Genomic DNA, 25,013 nt, shown 5'->3' with positions numbered 1-25,013 from the left:
TTTCTTTTCTGTTTTCTTCTTATTTTTATTTTTTTCCATATTCAATTTTTAACCTTTTTTTCTCGATTCTATTCTTTATTTTCTGGTTTGTTCAACATAACACTCTCGACTAACTTCCTCCTTACTACATGCCGATTGCACAGCATTAGGACTATGAATAAATTGGTTTACTGTCATTGTTTATGACCTATGAAGTTATATTGTGCACACTGCATTTTATTCTTTACTTGACTATTGTAGGTTTGTAGGTCATGAATGACTGTCGCGGTTAGGGTGTCCGTTGGGGCCGGTGGAAACCGGTGGTCTTTGGTCTTTTACACAGTCAACCCGGACCAAGTTGGGAAATTTGAGAGTAGGACCAGACCACCTTGGGTCGGTCTTTTTGAACATGCCTCCACCGGTCCGTGATCACCACCAACATTACCTTTTTAGGAAATACATCAACAATCAGCCAGCAAAATTATGCTGAGAATGCTGGTGATTTGCCCAAAATATGCACATTTATACCACATTTATGCATAGATGGGTTTAGTCAAAAAATCACCCACGCCCGGTCTGGAGGTTGGTCTTTACCTTAAAGACCACCTTGGTGTGGAAATTTCGGGCAAAGACCGACCCAGACCAGACCAACGGACACCCTAGTAACACGTTATAATCTACACAATCGCACGGAAACCCTACTACAGGTAAGGCGATCCAACCATGATCGGGTTAATTGACCAAGCGGCAACCCGCAGATATAACATCGATACGGAAGCATTTGTGTTCAGCCATGGATTTGAAATCGCTTTCTGTCGATCGGCATATGGTTTCATTCAGTTGATTTCACTGCAAGCGACAAACTTGAGTGTAGTCTACCGACTGACTTCCCTGCCATGGAGCAGAGGTGGGTATCCGGAGTACATTGATAGACGAGATCTGGGGCAATTCTGCAAGGGACGCTGGTCGCATGCCACAATCCTACAGCCGTCATGGCCTGAAATGCGTCCCAAATGCCACGAGTAATGACGTTCTATCTTGCAGCCATCGTTCTAAATAGCAATTTTCACTCTCAAGATCTTGAGTGGAACAAAAGTCCAATACAAGCATGTCGCTCCGATGTCACATGTGTGGCATGAATCTTGGTGATACTGAGATCGATTGGATGAACAATCTATATATTAGTACGCTACCATAGTGATTAATAGAGCATTGACTGATGAGTCCGAAAGTTAGATGGATTGATTCCAGGGTAGAAACTCTGAAAATATCCCGCCGCAAATTACACTACTTTCACGGCTTGTCGAAGACCTATAGAGCTGGACATGATGATGACGATGGCTCGGTCAATTTCGGCGTTCACTCAGCATGCCTTCAAATCCTTTCAAAGGCTCTCCAAGCTATAGGGCTCATGGGAATTCCCACTACCCTCTGTATGCTTCTACAAGATATCCATTTTCACGTGATGTTCCAGACAGACAGAGCTGCAACCTACATTGATCGTGACAGCCGCTCTGTATCATGTCATTCCATTCCGTGTGACGAAGATGAAGATTCAGTGTTTGCACACCCTCTTCCAGTTTTCTGGGAAGACCTAGAAGACTGTCACCTGCCGGAGAGAGACGAAGAGAAAGCCGTGATTGCAATTCTCCAGCGTTCAAAAACCGATCAACTGCTGAAACTCCCTTGTGAAGTCATGTCCCTGGTGCTGCAGTACTTGCCTCCGGCAGACCTTCATTGCCTAAGGGCCATCAGCCTAGCCGCAAGGCTTGCAACGCTCTCGAATCATTTCTGGAGGAACCGCTACGAAGCTGACATTCCATATGCTGATCTGATCAGCGGGAGGGGTGCTTCTACATTCGAAGTCAAATATAAGATTCTAACCCGGAACCTAAATCATGGAACTGGACGAGCGGCTTTCTCATTGCAAAACCTGCACAGAATCTATTACCATGCTCATAGACTGTGCAGCGTTATATCCTCCAGAGTACCTCTTGGTCCAAAAAGAGGGTTTATTCCAGTTTCTTTGCTAGCCGCCCCTATCCATATCTCATTTCTTCGAGTCGGACGTTCAGCCTTTATCGCTGGTCTATGGTCTTCGTTAGATGAGTCCTTCGGGTACGGCTATCGTTATTATGGTGAGCCGACCAAATCATTCAATCATTACAAGAGCCGATGCAGTCCTTGCTCTGGCCAAGTTGTGCTTTATGGAGCAGAAAGTGGTATTGTTGGTCTAGGATTCAAACAAAGCTCTTCCGATGAGGTATATATTGGTCTTCAAAATTCCGGGACAGATTGCATATATCACGGTGTAGGGTCATACCAGGAACGCGACGGATTATATCTCGAATTCGATGTAAGTAGGGCCGCCACGAAAATTCTCATCCAAAATATATTGTCGCTGTTACAATATTGACTTTCTTTTTAGAGTCTGAAACTCAGAGGAGTAAAATTCGGGCCTGAAAACGAGCTGGTATCACCGTTACTGTGGACACCACATTTATTACCCTCATCCTGCCTTGCCATTGACGTTTCATCTCGAATTCAGCTGCATGAATCGGAGCCTCGGCATCTTTGCTACTTTGGCAATCCAAAGGACAATTTACTGGAGAAATTAGTCCAGATAAATGCATTTTTTACGCGTCAAGATGAAGCTATTACCGGATTAGAATTTGAGTATTACCAGAAGCCATCAATAAAGTGGGGCCCCTGTGTTGGTAGCCGTCTTTGCAGGGTCATTGATGGTCCGGGCGGTGAAAGGATAGTTTCTGTAGAAGTCTCAGCTACGGACCGAGGCATAGAATCAATCATAGTGAGTGGCACATATATACTAGAAACTTGGTTCATGAATTAATCTGATTGTACAGCTATATACCAACTCACAACGCAGGCTTGTGCTCAATTCAACTTCAACTCCAAATTCCTCCTTGGTCACAGACAAAAGCACCAATGTAATAGTTATAACGGGCTTTTTTGGCCTCTTCCGGAATACCTCAGTTTCATCAACGGGGAGTCCATCTTTGAAGACCATCGGCATACTATCAGAGTCATCAGACCTGCCAGCAGTAATCTCAAAGCAAGATAGAACAGGCGATGGAACTGTTCCTCTGCATGCACTTCGAAAAGTGTCGCAACCAGTCTGGAAAACATGTGTTGCATCTGCTTCTGCAGAAGAAGTTTCGAAAATTACTGTTCGAATTGATACCCATGGAAGGGTGGCCGGCATGAAATTCACCTACAACAATTGCGCACTCGACAGCATCTTTGGAGACTATCAGACTGGTAACAACGATGAGGAAATTCACGAAGCATGTTTGTCGTTCGGGGAAGATCTCTTGGGAATCCGCTGCTCTTATCACCGTAAAAGTAAAAATTACGATCGAAAGACCCTGCGAGGTTTGGAATTCTCGACATCCAGGCGCGTTCTGACTTTTGGTGAGACCTCAAACGGACTCTGCTCTGTCGAGCACCACGTGCTCGAGTCAAATACAGGAAAGGTGAGGCCGCTCGAAAATATGACCTACATATTAATTTAGAAGACTAACATGGCATCCAATACTAAGTGGATATACTGGGTCTACAATGCTCTGTACGACCATTTACTTTCTAGCTTTTGATATACGACCTTTTGTTCTTCGCAGCTATAATTTTAATGCATTTACTACTTGAGGTATTCCATCTTCATCTTCATCTTCGTCCCTCAACCTGCAGCAAGTTCAACTTTCATTCTCTCAAGGTGTTGTCCAATTGCCGCTGCATCAGGTCTCTTGTCAACTTAGAGCTTTCCAAAAATTCCCTCCATATTTCCACCCGAATATCTGAAGAACTTGACCTTGAGTCCAACCGCAACTGCTCCATACAGACACCCGTTATCGTAGGGTGTCCGTTGGTTTGGTCTGGGTCGGTCTTTGCCTGAAACTTCCACATCAAGGTGGTCTTTAAGGTGAAAACCAACCTCCAGACCAGGCGTGGGTGGTTTTTTTAACTAAACCCATCTATGCATAAATCTGGTATAAATGTGGGCAAATCACCCAATCCTCGGCATAATTTTGCTGACTGATTGCTGATATACTTCCTAAAAAGGTAATGTTGGTGGTGGTCACGGACCGGTGGAGGCATGTTCAAAAGACCGACCCAAGAGGGTCTGGTCCTACTCTCAAATTTCCCAACTTGGTCCGGGTTGACTGTGTAAAAGACCAAAGACCACTAGTTTCCACCGCCCCGACAGACACCCTAGCTGCTATCAACAAATCTGAATTATTGTCATTATCTATGGATGTTATATTGTGCACTTTATTCTTCACTTGAGTTTTGTGGGACTACATCATGAGCGACTATTACTCTGGTCGTTGTATCTTTCTGAGGTCACTAGTTTGTATACTGCCTCTTGAGTTAAGAGCCATTTCTACAGGGTCTATATGTACTACTACGGCACAGCAGTAGTAATAAAACCCAGGGCGATCACATGCTGTTGCCAGGGTATGACTTGTACAATGTTATGTAAATACCTGGTAGTTACGTTGCGTCACTTGTTTTTGCGGGGTACAGTCGGAGGGTCCCGGGAGGTTGGGGAGGAGAAGGGGAGGAGAAGGGGAGGAATAGAGGAATAAAGGAATAAAAGCAACAATCCGTTCAATAGGGTTGATAGAATAAATTCTCTCTCCTCTATTTCTCAATAATACAGGGTTTCTCTGTATTATTGAAACTCGGGTACATATACGTGCTTAAGAATCTCTGATAAAGTAAATCCTACAGTCAGTGGTAAGCGCACTTCTACTATCGCTGCCTCTATGCTTTGAATGATAGCTCAAACTAATCATCAAGTAGTCAAGACTCAAGATCAAGAGCAATGTCTATCTTTGAGCAAAACCCGGCCATAAAGTCGGCATTAGAGTCAATTGATGATGAGTCTTATGAGCCTCCAGTTGTCACACTTTGGACTGCTATCCTTTCTACTATATTTCCGACATCCGAAGGCTTTTTGGTCGAACCCCACAATGTGCTTGGACATGGATCCGGAGACACGGTTGAGCGTAGCCCAGATGTGGTCGTTGTGAGAACGGAGTATGGTCCAGGACTTCAAAAACGCCCTCGACGCGATATCCTTTTTGTCGAGTGCAAACGACCTTTGGATGACAGGCCTTCTCGATGGGTGTTCCATGAGCAGCAATTGAAAGACCAAGCAAGCCGCAATCGCAATCCTTCGGGTGACGATGACATATTTACTGCCGAAGCCATCGGGTGGAAGGTTAAATTTTTTCGGTGGCACGGAAGTCGGGAGGAACACGAGCCTCTATATCCTGATTCTGAGATTCGAGAGCCTTTGAATCTTAAAAATTCTTACCAAGGCCGGCTCGCAGAGAGATTTCTGACTTGGATGAAATTATCTGCTATAGAATAGACCCAGTATAGTGATTTACCAAATATCGACGAGTTGATTTAATTAAAGCATAATTGAAAAGACGCGCTAAGTAAGTCATTTCAAATGGAGTACATGTAGTCTTTCATATTAGAGGATCTTTTGACGAGGCAACCACTGTGTATGTCTGGAAATAGGGATACTATTCCCACGGAGCCAGGTGGCCTTGCGTAAATTAACACACTTGCGTCGCTCAGGCTGAAAGCTCTAGAATTGTCTATGATTTATCCGATTTCTCCGAATGTAACATTCTCTAAGTTAAATACGCACACTATTCCGTGTATACACTATCCAGATGGTGGGAGTGCAGCGGAGCTCTGGCTCTGACCAAAATGAGATCGCTTGATGTAAATCCTTCCATGCTAGGATTTGGCGTTACCATAACTGATGGCATGTTTCAGCAAGCGACTATCCCTTCCGACACTCTACCGCCAAACTCCAATACTGCCACGTATTATTTTCCAACTGATCCAGTGTTTATAGAAGTCGATTTATTATTAATATTTTTTTGTATGGCATCTATATTATCTTCGAGGATACCACCATGCTTCCGTATCGATGTTATATCTGCGGGTTGCCGCTTGGGCAATTTACTCGGTCATGGTTGGATCGTCTTACTTGTGGTAAATCTCCTTTGGGATGCGTAGTTTGCAACGTGCTACGTATATTGATGTTAGCTTAGTGCGATGGCATGGATCTCAAGTCCAGATAATTCCTGATTCATATCGTCAAGGCGTTGAATTTCGGTCACCATTGGGTATCTATCTGGCCGGAGTGCAGGAGGACGGATGGTTTTTATTTGCAATTCATACAGCATGTTACAACATTCTACGTCTGGCCCTGCAAGCGACATCATCAGATGAGATGCTAGCAAGTGTCTGTGATTTTTTTTACTCTATGCCGTTCGAGAAGCTCTTTGAGGCAAGTGATGCTTCCCTGCAAGTTGAGTTTGATGGCTGGGATATCTTTTACCATCCTGATCCAAGGATAATCAACAACGGGCAGAAGGAGTACCTCTTTGCCAACCCGAATGCACTTGAGTGGCGCGATCTCAATATCGATCAGTCCGTCAAGGGAGATATTCAGATTGTCAATATTTTTGTACGCCAGAAATCAGATGACTTGCGCAAACTTCCTCCGGAGCTGCTTGATTCTATTATTCAGCATCTACCCACCAAGGACGTTCGAAATCTCTTCATTGTAAGCCCTGCTGCAGCACTTTTACGCCTTACACCAACATTCTGGTCTCATCGCCTTATGCAAGACCTGCCTTTTATAGAGCTCATAAAGGGTGATCTCGACAATGGCATCAGCACTGAGACACGGTACAAATGCTTGAGCAACATCTTGCGGCACGGAATTGGGCAAGCTGCCGATTCTTTGAGGAATCTTCAAAGAATATATAGGCAAGCTCATCAAGTTTGTCACACCTTACAGCTCAGAGAATTAATGATCCCGCCCGAGGTATCTTTTGAGAACACCGATCATGGAAACCCACCTGGTGTCAATTATGTTTCGGGGCCTCATGGTTCCGAATATGTCGATATTCCTTTGCTTGAAAATTCGCTGTATTTTTCTTCTTTTGCTATTAATAAGACACGCTATCTTTCCGGTGTCCGGATTGGTTCACATAAAGCCTGCAGCGGATATGGCTTCCACTATCAAGAAACGCTACATGTGCTTCCAAATTATTTGTCTGCAGGCAAGGTGAGAATGTCATTTTGCCATACCAATGGCGGATACGTGAAGCTTGGATTCACTACTTCCAATAATGAAGAAGCTTTCATAGGCTCAACATCTGGAATAAGCATATCCCAGAGCGAAATTGCAGTGAAAAAAAGCAGCATCATGCGTCTGGAATTCGATGTACGTGGGAGCAAATGGCATTACTATGAGAACTTGATGCACTAATGCAAGGCAATGTCTAGCACTACAAGATCGTGTCTATCAAAGTCGGTCAACCGGGACGCTTGAAGCCCCTTATTCTGTGGCAACCTCTTCCGCCTGCAATATGCAAAATCAGTCCATTGACACCGTCACAATTTACATTTGCAAATGACGATTTTCGCGAAATGTGTTATTTTGGTGGGAGCAATGGGTGTCACCTGGACAAATTAATACAAATTGATTCATTTTCAATTGGCAGCGGCTTTGGAATTAGTGGGCTTGAGTTTGTTTACATTGGTGGGAAACGAATTCAGTGGGGATCCTGCTTTGGGACCCGGCAATGCAGACTTATAGACGGACCGGGTGGTGAACGTATAGTTGCAATGAGGGCCGCATCCAGCGATGTTGGCATTGTTCAGATAAGAGTAAGTATCCTTTTCTTTTCTGGCTTTTCTGTCGAGTATCTATTCTGACTTGAAGGAGCTACGAACAAATGCACACCGCGAGCTTGTTTTTAAATCCACAAGACGGGCAGTACCGCTTCCAAGTCCTTTCGAGGAAGGTTTCATTACGGGATTTCATGGCTATTTTCAAGAAAAACCGGACCTTTTCACCGGTGCAAGGTTTCTCAAAGCAATAGGATGCCTTTCAGAACCTTTGGAAACGCCATTGTTTGTGGGCAAACAGCTATACCAACAGCCCAACCTCGAACTTTCAAGACAAGCACGCTCTACAACGGAACGACTTTCATGGGAATCACATGTATCGTTTGCGCCGCTTGATAATATACAAACTATTACGGTGATGCACAATGAGCATCAGCGTCTGACAGGATTAAAGTTCACCTATTCAGATAATAGGTTAGACATGATATTGGCTAATTTTATTTGTGAAAGCAAAGATACCCAGGAGGAGAGCCTTGCGGCACACGAGCAGATAATGCAAGTAACCTGCCACTATAAGATGGAAAAACTTTTACCTGGGAAGAAATTTCTCAAAGGTTTAAAGTTTACAACTAATCAACGTGTCATTGATTTTGGTTCGAAGTCATCAGCAGTTGAAGATGTCACTTTTCAACTAGACGCACAATTGCCAAAGGTAATCATTCTCCACCGCTTTAAGGAACCTTTGATATTAAAATTCGTGCTTCTAGGGTCTATACTGGATATACAATGTTGCATTTGATCAACTCTTTTGCAATTTCCAGTAAACTTCATACGACGATGGTAGGCCGGGTGTTAGCATTGACTAACCAGGCTCTGGCTATCCCAAAAGGTCAGCTTACGCAACTCCCACTACTACCGGGACGCAGAAGCAGCACGACTCTCGACGGTCATTCTGGAAAAGCTATTAGACTGAGGGGGGAACATGCGAGTGACGATGAATCCGTCCAGTAAAATGAAGATTTTCCAAGTTCGAGTAATTTACTAGCATGCATTATTTCGGGGAGTTTTCAGGAAGCATTATACGCTAGAATGCTTCGACATCTAATTCCATTGATATTGTAATAATGTTCCTTATCTCATAAATATCTCTGGTTAAATGAGACGAAAGAAGAGCAGATTAATTTCCGTGTCCCGGCCCAAGATTTATTTAGAGATTCAAGGGGACAAACGTGTTAGAAAGGGCAAATTTAGCAATAGAATGGTTGAATTTTTAAATAAAGTCAAAATGTGCTAACCTTATAGATCTTATGAAGTTATATACCTTACTTTTCTCTCCCAAGCATGTATCCCCTACGGATTGCACCTTGTGTGATCATGAGCTTGGGTGCCTTAAGTCCGTGGTCTTCAACAGAAGAGAAATTTATCCTTCAGTCAAGCTGATCGGCTTGACCACTACATATCTGTAGACTGTAGTCCGGCCCCAAGAGATGCAGTTGACGAGTTTCATTTCTTATGTTGGTAGTTGGCAACTTGTCCTAGTCGCTTCTTTGTACTACGTTTGGAATGCTTAAGCGCCTTGCTCTCTAACCGTGGTGTCGCCAAGTTCGGCGCTTCCATCGACCAATAATTCAGCCTTATATCGCAACGCATATACAGACACTCCAACATCCTGATATCCGCTCTTGGGACTGATTGTGTTGGATAAATTCTGGTCAAGAATTAGGATCCTGGTCCCGCCCTTTGCGTGGGCCATCTAACAATCAACTATGCTAACGTGTATTACAATCAACCACATTGTCATTTGCTAAATGACAACCGACCTTTACCCAAAATCCTCTTCCTTTCTCATCCACGTTATATGACAATGGCTTCCCTCCTAAATTGGGCTAAACCAGTGATTCGGAGGACTCCCTGGCCTCGTTTGCTCTTCCCGACCAGCGGATTTAAAACAATCAATGCATCCGAGATTGTCGAAGAAGAAGTGTTCGAAGAGTTCAAGAAGGGACACTACTACCCTGTCAGCATCGGCGATGTCTTTGACTCCAAATACCAGGTAGTTGGCAAACTTGGATTCGGAATTACTTCCACGATATGGCTCGCTCGCGATCTTGCGTAAGTTAAAACTTAATACTACTCTCCCTTTGTTCGATCATGACAAAGTCACAAAACTAATAGGACTAGGCGTCATCAATATGTCACATTGAAAGCATATACACGCAACGAATCTAGCCAGGATGAAGAATTTCAAATCTATCAGCAAATGCACCGGGGGAATCCGTCACATCCTGGCCATGCTCACGTGCGAACAGCACTCGATACATTCACCATTCCTCGCCCTGGAGGTGGCTGCCACCAGTGTCTTGTCCAGAGGCCCATGTGGGAGAGTTTCAGAGACTTGCTGTTTCGCAATCCGAAACATCGATTTACCGAGGATCTTCTCAAGGCTGGTCTGATCCAAGTTTTCCTTGCGCTTGAGTACCTACACACGGAATGCAAGCTTGTTCATACTGGTACGAGATACGCCCTACTGGATTCTTTAAGTAGCTAAAGCCAAGCAAGTGAGCAACTAACAGTAGGTTCACTGTATAGACATTAAGAGTGACAACATCCTTCAAGAAATAGAAGACACCTCGATCCTTGATGCCTTTACCCAAGCCGAAATGGAGCACCCTTCTCCGCGAAAATCTGTCAATGGTATACCAGTTTATGCTTCGCGGCGGTTTGGTTTGCCAAGGACATTTGGCAAGGCCGTCCTCAGTGATTTCGGCTCAGCTGTCCGAGGCGATGAGAAAAGAAATCATGATGCGCAGCCCAATGTTTACAGATCACCGGAAGTCATGTTGAAAACTGAATGGAGTTATCCAGTCGACATTTGGAACGTCGGCGTCATGGTATTTTTCTTTTCTTTTTTCTCATTTAAATTTGTTTTATGTTCTATGTTTTTGTTCTTTTCCCCCTTTTTCCCGGTTCAATTTTCATATGCATTGCTTGATCACGACACATGCGTACTTTGGATCAACTAACCAATTGGAGTAACTAGATATGGGATTTATTCGAGGGCAGACACATGTTCTACGGCAACGATCCTGATGGGAAAGGCTATTCCACCCGCGCCCATCTTGCTGAAGTCATTGGCCTTCTGGGGCCGCCTCCTTTAGACTTGCTCAAGCGCGGAAAAAGAAGTCCTGAGTTTTTCACTGAAGATGGTAAGTGCATTATTTTTCTCGTTCCCTTAAAACTAAGCGGAGCTTGGTCGTGGCTTATACAATTATTCGACAGGGCAATGGAAAGCCGACATAGAGATACCAGAAGGAATGTCACTAGAAAAACTAGAAACTTTTCTCCAAGGACGCAATAAAGAAATGTTCTTGGACTTTATGAGAGGGATGCTTCAATGGCGACCTGAAGATAGGAAGACGGCGAGGGAACTACTACAGGATCCGTGGCTGGATAGCGGGTAGCCCGTCCAGCGAGCACGAGCCCTCTTGATTATTTAATGTTTACCTTGTCATTCAACTCGTATTATTCCTGATTTTGCGCAAGATTAGTTTACTAGAGCGTATAATATACCAAATATGGCTGTATTCTATAATATGATGCGACATATCACGATGTCATATAATTGGCAAAGCCGCAAACACCCTGTCAACAAACCCATTTCTTTTGATCTTGGAAGTTGGCTGTCAGACTGTCAGACTTATAATTGCAAAGGTATATAGTATATATATACGAGCAAGTGGAACTGTGGGATCCATCATTTGAATTCCCTTCTGAAAGTTCCAACTCGCTCCCGGTGAGGACTTTTGGACGAGGGGAGCCTGGGAGCCTGGGAAGTACATAGCATTTTCGAGCCGCGAAAAGCGCGTGTCCTCTTTAATTTCCAAATTCTAATTATTGGCCCATTCAGGACAGTAAACTATTAGCGGTTCGCCGGTTGCAAATCCATATATGTCCTGTAAACCTGTTTGGTTCTCTGATTGAGACTAGGATTGTGTAATTGCGTTGTAGTTTCCCTTTGTATTGTATTTCTACTCCCTTTCTCCCAGAATGTGCCCTTGTAAGTTGTATGTATGTGCGTATGTGCGTATGTGCGAGACTGAATAATTATGCTGAGTATCATACGGTGACTATTGACTAACGCTTGATTTTTAGACAGTCTACCAGTCTAATGACCTGCCACATTATTCTTAGCACTAGAAACAGGGAATAATCAGCCAAACAAGATTGGGTAAGATCTGCCATGGTTTTCTTGGCTGTCACGCTTCAAATTCCCTTTTCTCTCTCTCTTGTCCTCGACTTGACTTTCCATTCTCTCCTCTCTAAGCACTTGGAGTTTCATTGACGCAATACCTTTGTGCTGTGTATAACTGGGTTGTTGATTCCTTGCTTTCTTGACTTCTCATCTGACTTGGCCACGCTGCCTTGGCCAATTGCCATGGCTGGTAGCTTCCAAACCCGGGCCTCCTTCACCGGGTACTTTCTATTTTCGATCGATAGAAACGGTGCTTGTGCTCCAGACTCGGTTCGTTATATGAAGCAACAGCAAGCTTGGCGCTGATATTGCTATCAATTTTTTTTATGTTATAACGCGAGTGACAAAAAGAGTTCGGATGCCCCGTCTTCTCATTCGAAGAGTGGTTAAGGCATCCTACATCTCTACCCCTTCCCCGGTGCGGCCTCATCTAGGGGCGCCCCTCAGGCAGTTGGAAATAAATCCTTCTGCGATTGTGGCGACACCCCGACTCGAACTCACCCCGTGAAATTCCAGGACTTTGCCAGAGAGCTATTAACCGCTCTGGCATCGTCCCTTCTGGTTCATATTGGTAGTGATTGACTCAGTATTTATGTTTGGTTGACAGTGAATGAAAATAGCCGGGTGGCCCGCCCGGTGGCCATGTGCATTCGCACGATTCAAAGGTGCCCTGCATGTATTATAGACTCGATGTTATCTAGGCTCCCCTCATATATGACAAAATCGGATGGACTTGTTCCATGATGGAACGGGAAAGAGGAGGCTAGTCAAAAGATAGATTCACGGTATCTAGAAGACCTGGACAATGAAAAATGTAGCACTGTGGAGCGAGCGGCAATACGAGTCAAGAGGTACACTAAAATTTTCATATTAAAGCTTCTCCAAACCCTAAGGGCCTAAGCTATTGATGACCCCAGAACCGCTTCGACTTCATCTGCAATAGCCAGGACCTTCTCCTCCTCCAGCCGTCTACACACCACCTGCACACCGACAGGAGTTCCATTGAAAAGATCTGGATCATCTATCAACCAGGTAAGCGGGTCCTCTATTAGCAATGGGAAGGTTTATCGAAACTATTATTAGATGGGAAGCACTTACATTGTTTGCAGATGGCGCCATCCAGGTCACTTAATGGAGTATAATCCGTTACAGGGATATCCAGGGTCCGATCTGCTTTGGTGACGGGGACTACTACCGTGCTGTAATCAAGCACGTTGTAGACCCCCGTATAACCAAAATACATGCCTTCCGACGGCCGATATGAAGCAGTCGGAGCGACGGGGGAGATGATTGCGTCCACCGGCTGCCCAGTGCGCGTACGAGCAGCTGTCGAGTTCCAGTATTCCAAGTAGCGTGTCTGGTAGTTGTATTTCTGCTGATTGGTCCCCCAGAGGTCGCTGACGGAGCCGACTGGAAGATGGCCAAGTTTCTCGCCATACGAAACGGCCAATTGGGGAACTGGAAGTTCTCCGCTTTGTTGTAGAGCTTGGTGGATATCGATACCCCCGTCTGCAGCGAATGTGTTCCACTAAAAGGAACAAAAAGAGTTAATATTGGCTGGACTCTGGAGGGATATTCATTTTGAAGGTTGGTGACTGACTAGAATTTGAAAGGCCTCTGAGTGCGCGGGAGGGATCCACTCGATCACCTGCAGGCGTCAATACTGGACAATCATTGTTGGACTAGGTGATGTACATACTTCATACCCTGCATTTTCCAACGCCTGAACAACCTGCTCAATTGCTCGTTCTACCGGGGGATGAGGCTTCACGACCCCGTCGTGTCGTAAAATACCAAAAGTCAGTTTCTGCGAGGCCTTTTTCGCACGCACCTCGTCCTCCATCTCCGATCGCCATGGCAGTTGGATGACTTTAGGATCGGCCAGCCATGGGGAGCACTCGAGGACTGTCTGAACAGCGAGTCGAAGGTCAGAGACCTTGTGGCCCATAGGCCCAATTACTGATGGAACAGTCTCGTGGCCTTCCATCTATTTGCAATCACTGTTAGTATAAATTTCTCAACAATTTTTGATAGACACTCTTACACTGTTGGCAACATTCAGGTAGGGAAGCCGTCCATGAGATGGCTTCAGGCCGGTCGTTCCTGTGAATGAACAGGGTACGCGTATGGACGCCCCTGGTCGTGCCCATTATGTATATTAGTTGGTGAACGAGGAATAGAAATGGTGGAATGAAGGATTGTACTAACCAACATCTGAGCCAAATCCCATGATACTGCCTCGCAAACTCAAAAGGGCCGCTTCTCCTACCGCACAAGCCATATATATATTAGTCCAATCAAGAATAAATGCTGAAACAAACTTTGCCACTTACCTCCAGAGGATCCGCCAGAGGATAGCAATCGATTATGAGGGTTGGTGGTATACCCTACGATATTGTTGTTCGTCTCGATCGCCTAGAACCCAGCCCACATCCCACCATCAGAGATGATTTTTTTTTTTATAAAAAGGAAAGAATTGACAAATACCATCAAGCTACTAGGAACATTGGTCTTCGCAAAGATGATGGCACCCATGTCCTTCAACTGCTTCACTAGCCATGATTCCGTCTCCTTTGTTTCTACCTTACCCAGCCAGCCAACATATCCAAGTGACGTTTCGGCACCCTCTACTCGAAACTGATCTTTGAGAGAAATGGGCAGGCCGTGCAAAGGGCCGATTGGTTTCCCATGAGTCCGCAGGTACTCATCCAGCTCCTCTGCACGAGCGAAAGCCTGCACAAACAGGACCTCACTTAGGCAATTGAGCTGTGAAAAGGAACTTGTTAGCCCATTTGACCAGTACATGATTCCGTCTTACTCACCAACTGGTGGGCAATGGTCGCCCGATGACAGAATGCCTTGGTAACCTCGACCGCAGACAAGGTTCCATCTGCCAGCTTGGAGAGCAACGCTTTGGCAGATGTGGTCTCAGTAATGTCCCGTTCTGCGGGTGAAAGGAACTGCTCAATGAAGGTGGTTGCGTTGGGCTGCTCGTCAGCTGAGGGCACCGGGTCAATCCTAAAGGAAGGCGGCAGCAACTCCTGCAGCTTTGCTCTTTTTTGCTCTCCAATAGCCTGCCATGAAGGTTTCTCGACGGTCATTTTGAGTAGCACAGGACGCGCAAATACAGGGGACAGAGCCTCGTATGGTCAAGTAAACAAATGGCAGGGAACGATAAGCACCTTTAAACACCACAGAGAGTCAGTGTATCCGTTGGTTACCTCACCTATTCTTTTGTGAATTGAAGAAGGAAATTGGCCGAATGTTCTTCTTGTTGACTTGTTTGAGCTTTTTTCTTTGCAGATTACAAATATACTCTTTAGACCTTTATTCAAAATAAGATCACGGTGGGAAAGAAACGCATTGGAAATGTGTCACAGGAATTCGTATAGTACTGTAGAGGTAGAGCTAATCTGACCATGTTCCGTTGATGAGATAATTGTTCACGGCAAATCATGACATTGGACCCTGGCTGTAGAGCCGAACGCTAATGCAAATCCTTGAGAAGGACCCATTAGTTAGATTAATTCTGATTATAAATCTTTGTGGGTTCAACGGTACACGGGGGCTTAGAAATGGCCCCGTGAAGGCATCCAGGATTCAAGGTTCATCGCCGCCGAGAGTTGGTCCGTTCGGGCCGAGCCAAGCCGTAAGTGTTTTTTTGGCATTGCGCTTTTTTAGTGGGAAACATTCTATCTGAAACCGCCAGCATTTAGGTTATCGTCTTTTGCAATTACTACGAACACCATCAACCCTATGAGAATCCGTACAAGCTCAATGCATTTTAGAGCTGAATTAATACTAAATTTAAAAAGTTTAAAGCTTTGAAAACGATGTAATATCTTCGAAAATCTCTATAAAGCTGAAAGTCGAGTATGCGGACAATGTACAGGAAAAAAAAAATAGATAATTCCAGAATTTCTTACTGAAGCTTGCCTCACGGCCTCATCCTGCTTCATCACAATCGTATTCCGTAGTTAATACCCTCTTTATGGCCCTGTCGCCTACCGATTGTCCTTCTTGTCATCTTTACGCTTTGGCCATCAATGCTGGTGCCTTTGAGAAACGTGCCACCAGGCAGCACGCGACCGCAACCGTGACGGAGCAAGCACAGAATAGTTGGGTGCCAAGCCACCCACTAGATTGGAGGATCGCTCCGGCCACTGGGGTCCCGATAAGCAATCCCAAGCCTGCAAAACAGAAACTCATGCCCATGCGAGTGCCAACCATCTGGAGACTCGGAGACAGACTGACGACCGTGGTGGGTGGCAGGGAGACAAAAGTGCCCGAGAAAAACCCGTAGAGAAGGGAGAAGATGATGAAGCCACCTGTGCTTTCAATGGCGATCCAGCAGAAAGCTAACAGAGCGGATATCAAGGAGCAGGGAATGAGCATATTCAGTGGTCCGGTCTTGTCGGCCAAGAAATTGGGGATGATTCGCCCGAATACAGACCCAGCGTTGATAATGGGGAGCATGTAGAAAGACAAGTTATGTGACATGCCCGTATTTTTGGCGGCGTAGGCGGTGCAATAGAAGAAGGGAATGTATAATCCCATGAAGCCGAAGAATTCGGCAACGGTGAACATGGTGAAGGGGAGTTCGAGGAAGGCGCGGGGCTCCAGAAGACGACGTTTCTGCGGAGGAAGCACACGAACCCGCATGACAGCCAGGCATCCTAGCAGCATTCCGAGCATGAGGAAGGCAATCACACGCGTGGCCCAACCAAAGCCAATGCGTGGCTGCAACCGAGCAAAGACAATCGGATAGATGACGCCGCCCAGGCCGCTCCCAGAGGCAGCGATGCCTGTTGCAAATGATTTCTTCGTGGTGAAATACGTCGACACAATGGCGACACTGGGGATGAAGAGACAGCCACTGCCGAGGCCGCAGGTAAGACCCTGCGCCAACATCAATTGCCAGTACTCGGTGCACAGGCTGGTCATGAACATGCCGAAGACGACCAAGAAAGATCCCACCGAGAGCAGGACGTAGAAATATCCGGCATCAAATAGCGGACCAGTAGCCACTCCGATAATGAGCAGCAGACACGCCTGGAGGGATCCAATCCAGGAAATATCAGAGCTGGAAACATGGCGGAGAAGTTCGTCTTCGTAATAAGATTGGAAAGCTCCAAACGAATTGATAACTCCCCTGGAGGCAATCAGCATGTCACTACGAGAGGGTTTTATCCTATTGACTTTCACTTACCAAGTGTTGAGAAAAAGAGAAAATGAACCTAGCACCTGCAACCAGGCCCTTAGGCCGCCATTTGGAATCTCGTCTGCTGGTTTGGAGGTTGATGGGCTTGGGCTGGCGCTCTCGACATCGGAGGATGTAGTATTGGCCAGAGGATCCGTGGGCACTTCCTCTTTGAATTCTGCAGACATTTTTTTTTGTTTTATTTTCTAGGACACAGCAAGCGCTCAAGATAAATTAAGATAAAAAGGTAGACGATGGACTGCCAGCGGACCTAGAACATGAAACTATCCTTTGAACAGACGCCGCGATGGCGAGGACACAAGGATAAAGTACAAAATATAAACTCATGGTCGTAGCTGATGATCGAATTTGTCAGTGAGAGCACAAATAGACGCCGAAGCCGAAGCTGCAACAAAAAATTGGTATGATTAGTAATGCAAAGATAGGAGAGTATGTGATTGACGGTCCCGAGTAATTTTTTTATTGCCTTCCAATATGTAACTTTCCTGTTTTTTCCAGAAATTTTCAATGTGGATATCGGCCTATTTGTGATTTATAAGGATGTACCATGGAGCTTTATGTAATGTGGCAAAGATATACCCTGTAGATAGGCAGATAAACTCTCAACATACCGCATATTAATTGGGCAAGAGGAATGCAATAATTACAAAACCCTGATCGGATCAGGAACAACCAGGGGATGGATTGCCGCCTTGGGCCCTGAATGGTCAATAACGGCCAGTCAAGAAGAGGGTTTGGTGCACGTTCCAACCCTAAGTCACCCCACGCGCGCTTGTTCGCGGTTCGAAAATGCTCCGTAGCTCCCCACCGGGAGCGAGTAGAACGTCGGAAGCAACCCGAATGACCCACCTGTTCGTAAGTAATTAATTAATCAGCTTCCCAAGTGAAAAGATGCTTGTTCTTGACAGGCCTTTTGTCAATCATATGACATCATGTCAAAATATGACCATAACCAATTCAAAATGTTATCCCATGATCCATGTGACTACCTTGAAAACTATTTGCTCGGCAGTGTACTGACGTAAATGGCTGTGAGTGCCTGCAATCCGATAAAATGTGTTGAGATCTAAGACTGACATTATCATCAGATCTGAAGATTGTAAAGGTACAGGCATTGGTGCCATGACGGACCATTCTTCCCCAAATATTAATGATAAGCACCACCAATGATTAAAATCCTTGGCAATGTGCCCTGGACTTGTCCTGAATTTGTCCTACTCAACATGTGTCTTCTCTGGATGGCCTTGATGACGCGGTGCGGCCTACCCCTGCACTCGATTATTCTACCAAGCGAGTGCAATAATAATTTGCATGTAGATAGATTGGGCTCTGCATAGATCCACATGCGCCCAATCGTCCAAAAGACCCTGATCTTATCGAATTTGCTTTCTATCTCGATCATTTGCAAGCGTATGGTGCATTGCAAACAGCGCAGCAGTCGTGAGGTAAGCAAATTATAATATTCAGAGACATTGCTGGGCCAGCCGGAAATATATCAGCATGTATTGTTTTGACGAAATGACAAGTCACATTGATTCTGTTGTTGGAACGGCTAGGCATAGCAAAGCGTTTTTTTTGGGGGGGCGGGGGGGCCGGGGGGGTTTGAAGCAGGGTATTGAATACGGTCGATGAAGCTGAATGGGGGGCAGGGAGGGGGAAAAAAACCCCTGAAAGTCTGGAATCGTTCATGCCTTCTTGAGGAGTGGTTGTTGGCATAGACGGGCTTTCTCGTCGTGTCTTTTATAGGTTTCTGTTATGGTTTTAGAAAGTATTTACGTGGACTTTGTTTCAAAGCTTGAAAATTTAGTCAAAATTTAGTTTCAACATAAGGTCTGGATTTGCAGATACAATTTTTCAGCTTGAAAATTTTTTTTTCAGAGGTCATTTTGTTGGTTCAATAATCCCAAATGCCAAGCCGTAATGATCTGTGGCTTCAAGCACTGCATTTCGAAAGCCCCATAGTCCTCTTTGCCCAGAAATGAGCAAATGGTAAACCTCGAGGTAATGCAAAAAGTGAACCGGAGAACAAGTCGTCCCTAAAATGTCAAAACGTCTACCAACAAGATGAACACGACAGACCAGTGACAGGGAATTCGACGTGTCTATTAGGATTGTACATGAACCGTAATTCATTGGGCTGAAATGCTCAACGCTTGTTCCGTCATGAGATCTGGGGTTGGAGGATGCGGGGTCTGGCGACCCCTTGAAAGTAGTCACCAATGACCCAATGCCAATGGACCTGTCCAGCGAAGACGGGGGGCGAGGGTAGGGAATTCATTGGGTGGGTTGACGTTTATTCGATCTGAGGAGGTCGCAATAAAAGGCCTGGAAAAAACCCTTTCCTCCAATTATGCTGTTCGACCATCTCTTATTAGGCGTTGGGGGCTGAAGGCACAAATGGTAATTTTGGACACCTTCTCTCCGTCATTAGATTGTGTCAGATTCCCCCATTTTCCCCCCTCCTCTTCCCTTCAGTCTGCGTACAAAGTCTGTATTGCACCTTCTCCCTGTCCGACGTGTCTCCTCTTCCTCCTCTAACTCGAAGGTAGTGGCCTAGGTCTTTAGTATCAGGGAGCAGAGCAGAACTAACAGCTCGGCCCTCAGGAGAATGGAATCTTATCTCAAACTGGATGGCGTCCTTGACGCCATCGACGATATCGAATTCGAATCGCCCAAATCGGCCACTACTGCATTCTGGGCAACTCTACTTCCCGTCATCTTTCCAGCGCAAGAATACACCTGCTCGGCAGAACTCCGGCTCCCCAGGCGACCGGCAGGGAATTTTATATTCAATGTTAAAGACAGGCACAGCAGATCCTTGAGCCTTGCACAGGATCTGATATACCTGTGCTTTGCGGGAAACTTCTTTCCACAGCCCTGAAGTGGTGCCTTTAGCAATAACTGTGTAACCATATTTCGTGCAAGTACGTTTGAACGGGGCAGCATAGGAGCCACGACCACCAAGAGGAATGCAAACGATCGATATTTTTGTCCACTTGGCCCTTTGAGTGAAAGCATCAAATCTTCAACCAAGATAGGGTGCTGAGTCGGATCGTCTTGGCCCCGGCGATGATGGCCCACATTTGGGCAAAACTCGTCCGGGAAATTCCCAGTCTGTAGGCCGAGTAGACCTCGCTGCGTGCAGAATTGTGCAGCGCGGCGTTGCGAACGGTCTTCTTGATCAAGACCTGACTCGATGGTCCGTTGGTCTGGTCTGGGTTGGTCTTTACCTTAAAGACCAACGTCCAGACCGGGCGTGGGTGGTTTTTTTAACTAAACCTATCTATGCATAAATCTGGTATAAATGTGCGTATTTTGGGCAAATCACCAGCATTCTCAGCATAATTTTGCTGACTGATTGTTGATGTACTTCCTAAAAAGGTAATGTTGGTGGTCATCAGGGACCGGTGGAGGCATATTCAAAAGACCGACCCAAGGTGGTCTGGTCCTACTCTCAAATTCCCACGATTGGTCCGGGATGACTGTGTAAAAGACCAAAGACCACCGGTTTCCACCGGCCCCAACGGACACCCTAGCCCTGACTCTTGCTGGCGACCTGATCGACGAGCAGACAGGGAAGGCGTGACTTGATTGATCCTCCGCTTGTGGCCAGCTGTTTGATTTGTGTCAGACCCGGACGAATTAGGTGACCGCGAGCGCGGTCGGATCTGCGAAGGTGCACAGCTGGTTTGAGATGGTGTAGGCACTGTACGGCCCTCTGAGGGAGACGGTAGCGGAGATGACGACGACAGTTCATAGGACGAACTAGAATCTGGGCTCGATGTTTTAATCGAATTCCTCGTGGTCTTGAAACGGCCAGTGATTTTCCACGGACGCCACATCTTCTTTGGCTTCCGCTTCGTTATCCGCTTCCGCTTCCGCTTCCGCGACCCACTCTCTTCTAAGCTGCTGATTGAGCTGGACGACTGAGTCGTAGGATTCGTTTCTGACCCATCCGTCTTGACCCAAATCATCTAGGAGGGACAGCCAGTGTTCCGTCAGAATATTCATCTTGAACCAGTTTTCTTCGAGCTGGTAGAATTCTTCGACGTCGCTGGGGTCAAAGTGGACAGGACAGGACATGTGTTGACCTCTGTCCGCTATCAACTGATCCCAGCATGCGACAAGTCTGATAAGTGCGCCCTTTAGCGTAACGATATTGCCGCTCCATGGCTTTTCTGCTCTGGTAACCAAGTGTTGACGAAGCGCCAAAAGTGGATAATACAGCGCATCGAGATGGGACTGGTTATCTCTTCCGTTAAAGACCATGTACAAATAGAATAGCATTCTCCGGCGATGCAGTTCGTCGGCATAAGCCTTTTCCTCGGGAGGCAGAGATGCATAGTCTTCAGGCAGAGACGGCTTCTCTAGGTTCTTTGGCGGTCCAGAATCGGGATTCTCAAAGAGCGGTGGATTACCGGCGGTGAGGAGGAGCGGAAGGATTGTCGTGTGTTGCCAGTCGATGATGCATGAAATTTCACATGAATCCGAGACGAATATGTTGGATGGAGTTAGGTCTGCTTGTGTCAGTAATACGCCAACGTAAATGGACAGAGAGGGTGAGACCTACCAGGATGACGCATTGTCGGAGTGTTCATCGGACTTGCGCGATCTTCGGGCAGGATGAATGGTGATATGGAAATATATTTGTCCAAAAGATCCAAGTGCAATTTAGGATCAACCTTTCCTTTGACTATATTATTTTGAGGAAAGTCGTTCTCGAGCGGCTTTCCGAATCTGCGCGTCCATTCCAATTCGCGTATCCCGATCGAACGAATATAATCGAGCTGATTTCTCCCTATAAAACATATTTAATGAGCAATTCCCAATCTCTAAGCCCACTAAAACTGGTATAGAGACTTACACGGCCCGCGATGCAAATCTAGAGAGGCACGGTTTCCTCGCCAGAACATGTAATCTGTAGAAGGCCCAATAGAGAATCTTTCCCCGGTTCCATCAACACCATCTCCCATTCCAGGAGCATATAAACCTGGTTGAAGGTTCTGCGGTAGACAATCTTTGTAGTACAAGCTGCCATACGCTCCAAACGGGATAGAAAAGAGTTTCGTCTCGATATCAACATAGCTTGTTACCAAACGGACTCTGTCTTTAGGCGTGAGAGTGAACCAACACTCTTCCAGCGGTTTTCCGGGGGCCTTTTCCATGATAATATACTCTGTTCCGACTGGATTATCGCTTTTCGAAGAATACGCGTAGACTCGAGGAACGGGGATGCCCTTGGAACGCAAAAAGTCTAGAGTAGCAACTTCACTTTCAGTGGTTAAGCCTTTCGGGACTGTGAATGAATATGGGATCTTGGCAATCACTTCGAAACCGTCATCCATGGTAAGAAGGAAGACACGACTGAAGCCGCCTTCGGCGAGTTTTTCAAGATGCGTGACCCCTTTCCGACCAACGCATTCTGCGGCAGCGGTCTTGAGAGCTTCGACGTTGAACTCGACATGTCGTTCGGCAAGACGGATGTTCTCGTTGTAGAGGAAGCGCCCGGAGGTGTAGTTGAACAGATCTTCAGTGGACGTACGGCGGGACTTGGGCCTGCTCGTCGACAGACAATATCTTGTTGTTGAGAAACCGTGAGCTTTGAAAGAATGGCTGTGTCGCCAAATGGGGATATATGTCCGTGACGGAATGGCGAAGTAGAGTGGTAAAGGTTCCAAAGGGCGCAGACGGGAATTAGAGAAAGATGAAAAAGGAATTGTTCGACAGAAAGTAGTCATCGCGTCAGATTTGACAGTATTGATGAGTCTTTTGGAAAATTGGAGTGAAAAATCACATTGTGTGTGTGTCTCTACGATTGTGTGTCAGTGTGAGAACTTCTCCAGCTTAATTACTGTGACTTGCCTGGATCCCAAAATCTCGTTCCAGTGTCAACTATGCAAATTTAGCGGACTAGATGACGTCTTGAGAGTTTATGACAATGTCATGCAATGACGACTGGATAGTCGCATTTATAATCTTCTACCGGAGTTCTCACAATTTCCACTTCGGTCAGTTGGTAATTTAACAAAGGCGCAGGAAGAATGATGGAGAGCAGAGTCTCGCACTCATCTCTTAGATGATTGTACCTAGTGGATGAATTCAGTGGTCCTGTATTTGCTGTCATGCAGGCCGTGGGTAGCAACCTGAAGAAGTAACTTGGAGACGCGCTCAAATGTGTTTGATCATCGCGAAAGTTGCGACCAAATTCGAAGCTTACCGAACAATATTTCCCAAACGGGCTATAACAAATTCAGTTATATCTCAGCTATGTCTCACACAACAATATCACTATACAGTACCGGCTACTAATACCCAAGCTCACTACAACCTAGACAAAGTTAGTTGAGCGGGATGACAGCTTGTCCACCGCACAGTGAAAAGCTTAACTACACAACAGCGTGCGTATAAGGAAAGTCCAAACAGAAAAAGTAACACCACGCAATCCATTTTGTCTTCGGAGGCTCTAAATTCTGCAATACAAACAATACAGGTACAAGCAGCGAAGAGCTTCAATGCTGACTAGACCTAATGGAAGGTTTTGTATGTTGACGGAGTAACATCGCACGTGGAACTTCGCAAAGTACGCTGAATAAATCTAGGTACCTAGTAGATACCTAAGGTAGATACGTATCTCTCCGCCCCAAAGATCTAAGTCATCTGATCTGATCTGATCTGATCTGATCTGGACATTTTCCTTTTTTCCTTTTTCGGGATTATTTTTAGTAATATACGGTAGTGAAGACCTCCCCGGGAGGTCCATCGTAACCTATACTGGGAGGGGATACCTACCCACGATAAAGGACAAAATATAAATATACCTCTGTACCTATAGGTAGGTAAACTATAGTAAAGACGGGATACCTATGATAATAAAGGCGGGATATAACCAGGTAAGTGGCAGGGAAAAAGTTATTGGGACCAAACCCGATCACATCCGCCAATATGATATACCGGTACAATTAAGAGATCATCCCGCACCCCAGCCGATATGATAACTACCATATAACATGCAATAACCCGACACCCGACATCATACAAGTATAATAAACCCGGCCATGGGACATGATATAATAAAGTTCTCTGTATAATAAACAGGGTCAGTTACCTACGTACTAATCAGCATACACATGGTCATGGATGAAGGCGAAAACGAGGATGTTGTCAGTAGTCGGTAATAAAATCCATTATAGAGTATTAGAGGCGGTCAGTTGTTTGTACAAGCCCGGAGAACGAGATGAATGTACAGAGGTATTGTACTTTGTACACGACTGGGCATTTACTCTGTACCTTATGGACAGTATAATACAGTGTTGTGAAAGATGGCATACTTGGTAGGATAATGCAAATCTAGAGAGAATAAAATGGTATATGGTACAGCATAAAACAGAGAATGAAATGTAGCATAACACACAATACAGGAATAAAACATATAGCATATCACACAACACACACAAATAATACAGCGACGATCATAACAATGATCAAACTTGTACATGCATACATACATACAAACCTACATGCATACACAGCACCACCGCATCTTCATACATAAACTGTTCACGGGATAAGTGCCTAGGTAAGCACTTTCCTACATACCACACACATGGGCAGCGGTAAACTCTGTACGAAAGAACATGTGTACAGTGTTCCACTGCACTAGGTAAATATGCATTCTGCAAGCCGCAATCAGCCACGCTGCAGAGAGCAAACACAACTGTACTCTACGTAATACATACATAGTATCACTGCCTTGGCAGCAGATGGAGGCTTTCTCAGCAGTAGATGGGCTTTACCCACCTTTTGTAAGTAAAACAAACCAGACCAAAACAAACCTGCATGGAGAGACTGGCGATGCTGGCGTTGCTGGCG

General features: G+C 45.6%; 8 protein-coding genes across 8 annotated transcripts; 4 read left to right on the top strand and 4 right to left on the bottom strand.

The window, feature by feature from the left end:
* Positions 1-999: 999 nt before the first annotated feature.
* L228DRAFT_286071 (hypothetical protein) lies at positions 1,000-3,622 on the top strand. Its single transcript, XM_018336413.1, has 5 exons — positions 1,000-1,163; positions 1,236-2,335; positions 2,408-2,791; positions 2,847-3,476; positions 3,543-3,622. The coding sequence occupies exons 1-5, from the start codon at positions 1,088-1,090 to the stop codon at positions 3,594-3,596; spliced, it is 2,244 nt and encodes a 747-aa protein (XP_018184770.1). The 5' UTR covers positions 1,000-1,087; the 3' UTR covers positions 3,597-3,622.
* Positions 3,623-3,649: 27 nt separating this feature from the next.
* On the bottom strand, positions 3,650-4,003 carry L228DRAFT_48644 (hypothetical protein). Its single transcript, XM_018336631.1, has one exon. It carries the CDS (start codon positions 3,904-3,906, stop codon positions 3,703-3,705), a length of 204 nt encoding a protein of 67 aa, XP_018184769.1. The 5' UTR covers positions 3,907-4,003; the 3' UTR covers positions 3,650-3,702.
* Positions 4,004-4,507: 504 nt separating this feature from the next.
* Positions 4,508-5,510, top strand: L228DRAFT_286070 (hypothetical protein). The gene is made up of 2 exons (XM_018336412.1): positions 4,508-4,740; positions 4,807-5,510. The coding sequence occupies exon 2, from the start codon at positions 4,829-4,831 to the stop codon at positions 5,378-5,380; it is 552 nt and encodes a 183-aa protein (XP_018184768.1). The 5' UTR covers positions 4,508-4,740; positions 4,807-4,828; the 3' UTR covers positions 5,381-5,510.
* Positions 5,511-5,870: 360 nt separating this feature from the next.
* L228DRAFT_286069 (hypothetical protein) lies at positions 5,871-8,933 on the top strand. Its single transcript, XM_018336411.1, has 5 exons — positions 5,871-6,021; positions 6,081-7,264; positions 7,327-7,710; positions 7,769-8,383; positions 8,439-8,933. Exons 1-5 carry the CDS (start codon positions 5,943-5,945, stop codon positions 8,493-8,495), a joined length of 2,319 nt encoding a protein of 772 aa, XP_018184767.1. The 5' UTR covers positions 5,871-5,942; the 3' UTR covers positions 8,496-8,933.
* A 400-nt stretch (positions 8,934-9,333) lies between these two features.
* Positions 9,334-11,195, top strand: L228DRAFT_286068 (CMGC protein kinase). Its single transcript, XM_018336410.1, has 5 exons — positions 9,334-9,783; positions 9,853-10,181; positions 10,261-10,562; positions 10,712-10,877; positions 10,951-11,195. Exons 1-5 carry the CDS (start codon positions 9,530-9,532, stop codon positions 11,130-11,132), a joined length of 1,233 nt encoding a protein of 410 aa, XP_018184766.1. The 5' UTR covers positions 9,334-9,529; the 3' UTR covers positions 11,133-11,195.
* A 1,508-nt stretch (positions 11,196-12,703) lies between these two features.
* Positions 12,704-15,342, bottom strand: L228DRAFT_251321 (amidase). Its single transcript, XM_018333533.1, has 9 exons — positions 14,746-15,342; positions 14,411-14,689; positions 14,257-14,338; positions 14,132-14,188; positions 13,968-14,059; positions 13,623-13,910; positions 13,524-13,571; positions 13,022-13,451; positions 12,704-12,944 (listed from the first exon to the last, which is right to left on the bottom strand). The coding sequence occupies exons 1-9, from the start codon at positions 15,022-15,024 to the stop codon at positions 12,820-12,822; spliced, it is 1,680 nt and encodes a 559-aa protein (XP_018184765.1). The 5' UTR covers positions 15,025-15,342; the 3' UTR covers positions 12,704-12,819.
* A 214-nt stretch (positions 15,343-15,556) lies between these two features.
* Positions 15,557-17,642, bottom strand: L228DRAFT_251319 (MFS general substrate transporter). Its single transcript, XM_018333532.1, has 2 exons — positions 17,133-17,642; positions 15,557-17,075 (listed from the first exon to the last, which is right to left on the bottom strand). The coding sequence occupies exons 1-2, from the start codon at positions 17,309-17,311 to the stop codon at positions 15,953-15,955; spliced, it is 1,302 nt and encodes a 433-aa protein (XP_018184764.1). The 5' UTR covers positions 17,312-17,642; the 3' UTR covers positions 15,557-15,952.
* Positions 17,643-20,933: 3,291 nt separating this feature from the next.
* On the bottom strand, positions 20,934-23,374 carry L228DRAFT_224932 (hypothetical protein; the record flags this gene model as incomplete). The annotated part of the gene is made up of 5 exons (XM_018330362.1): positions 23,288-23,374; positions 23,007-23,230; positions 22,009-22,953; positions 21,715-21,942; positions 20,934-21,664 (listed from the first exon to the last, which is right to left on the bottom strand). Coding segments are annotated over exons 3-5 (1,833 nt in total), but the record flags the coding sequence as incomplete, so codon positions are not given.
* Positions 23,375-25,013: the final 1,639 nt, after the last annotated feature.

Source organism: Xylona heveae, assembly GCF_001619985.1.
Source record: "Xylona heveae TC161 unplaced genomic scaffold L228scaffold_14, whole genome shotgun sequence".
Classification (NCBI taxonomy): Eukaryota; Fungi; Ascomycota; class Xylonomycetes; order Xylonales; family Xylonaceae; genus Xylona; species Xylona heveae.
This window is presented reverse-complemented; position numbering and strand designations above follow the sequence as displayed.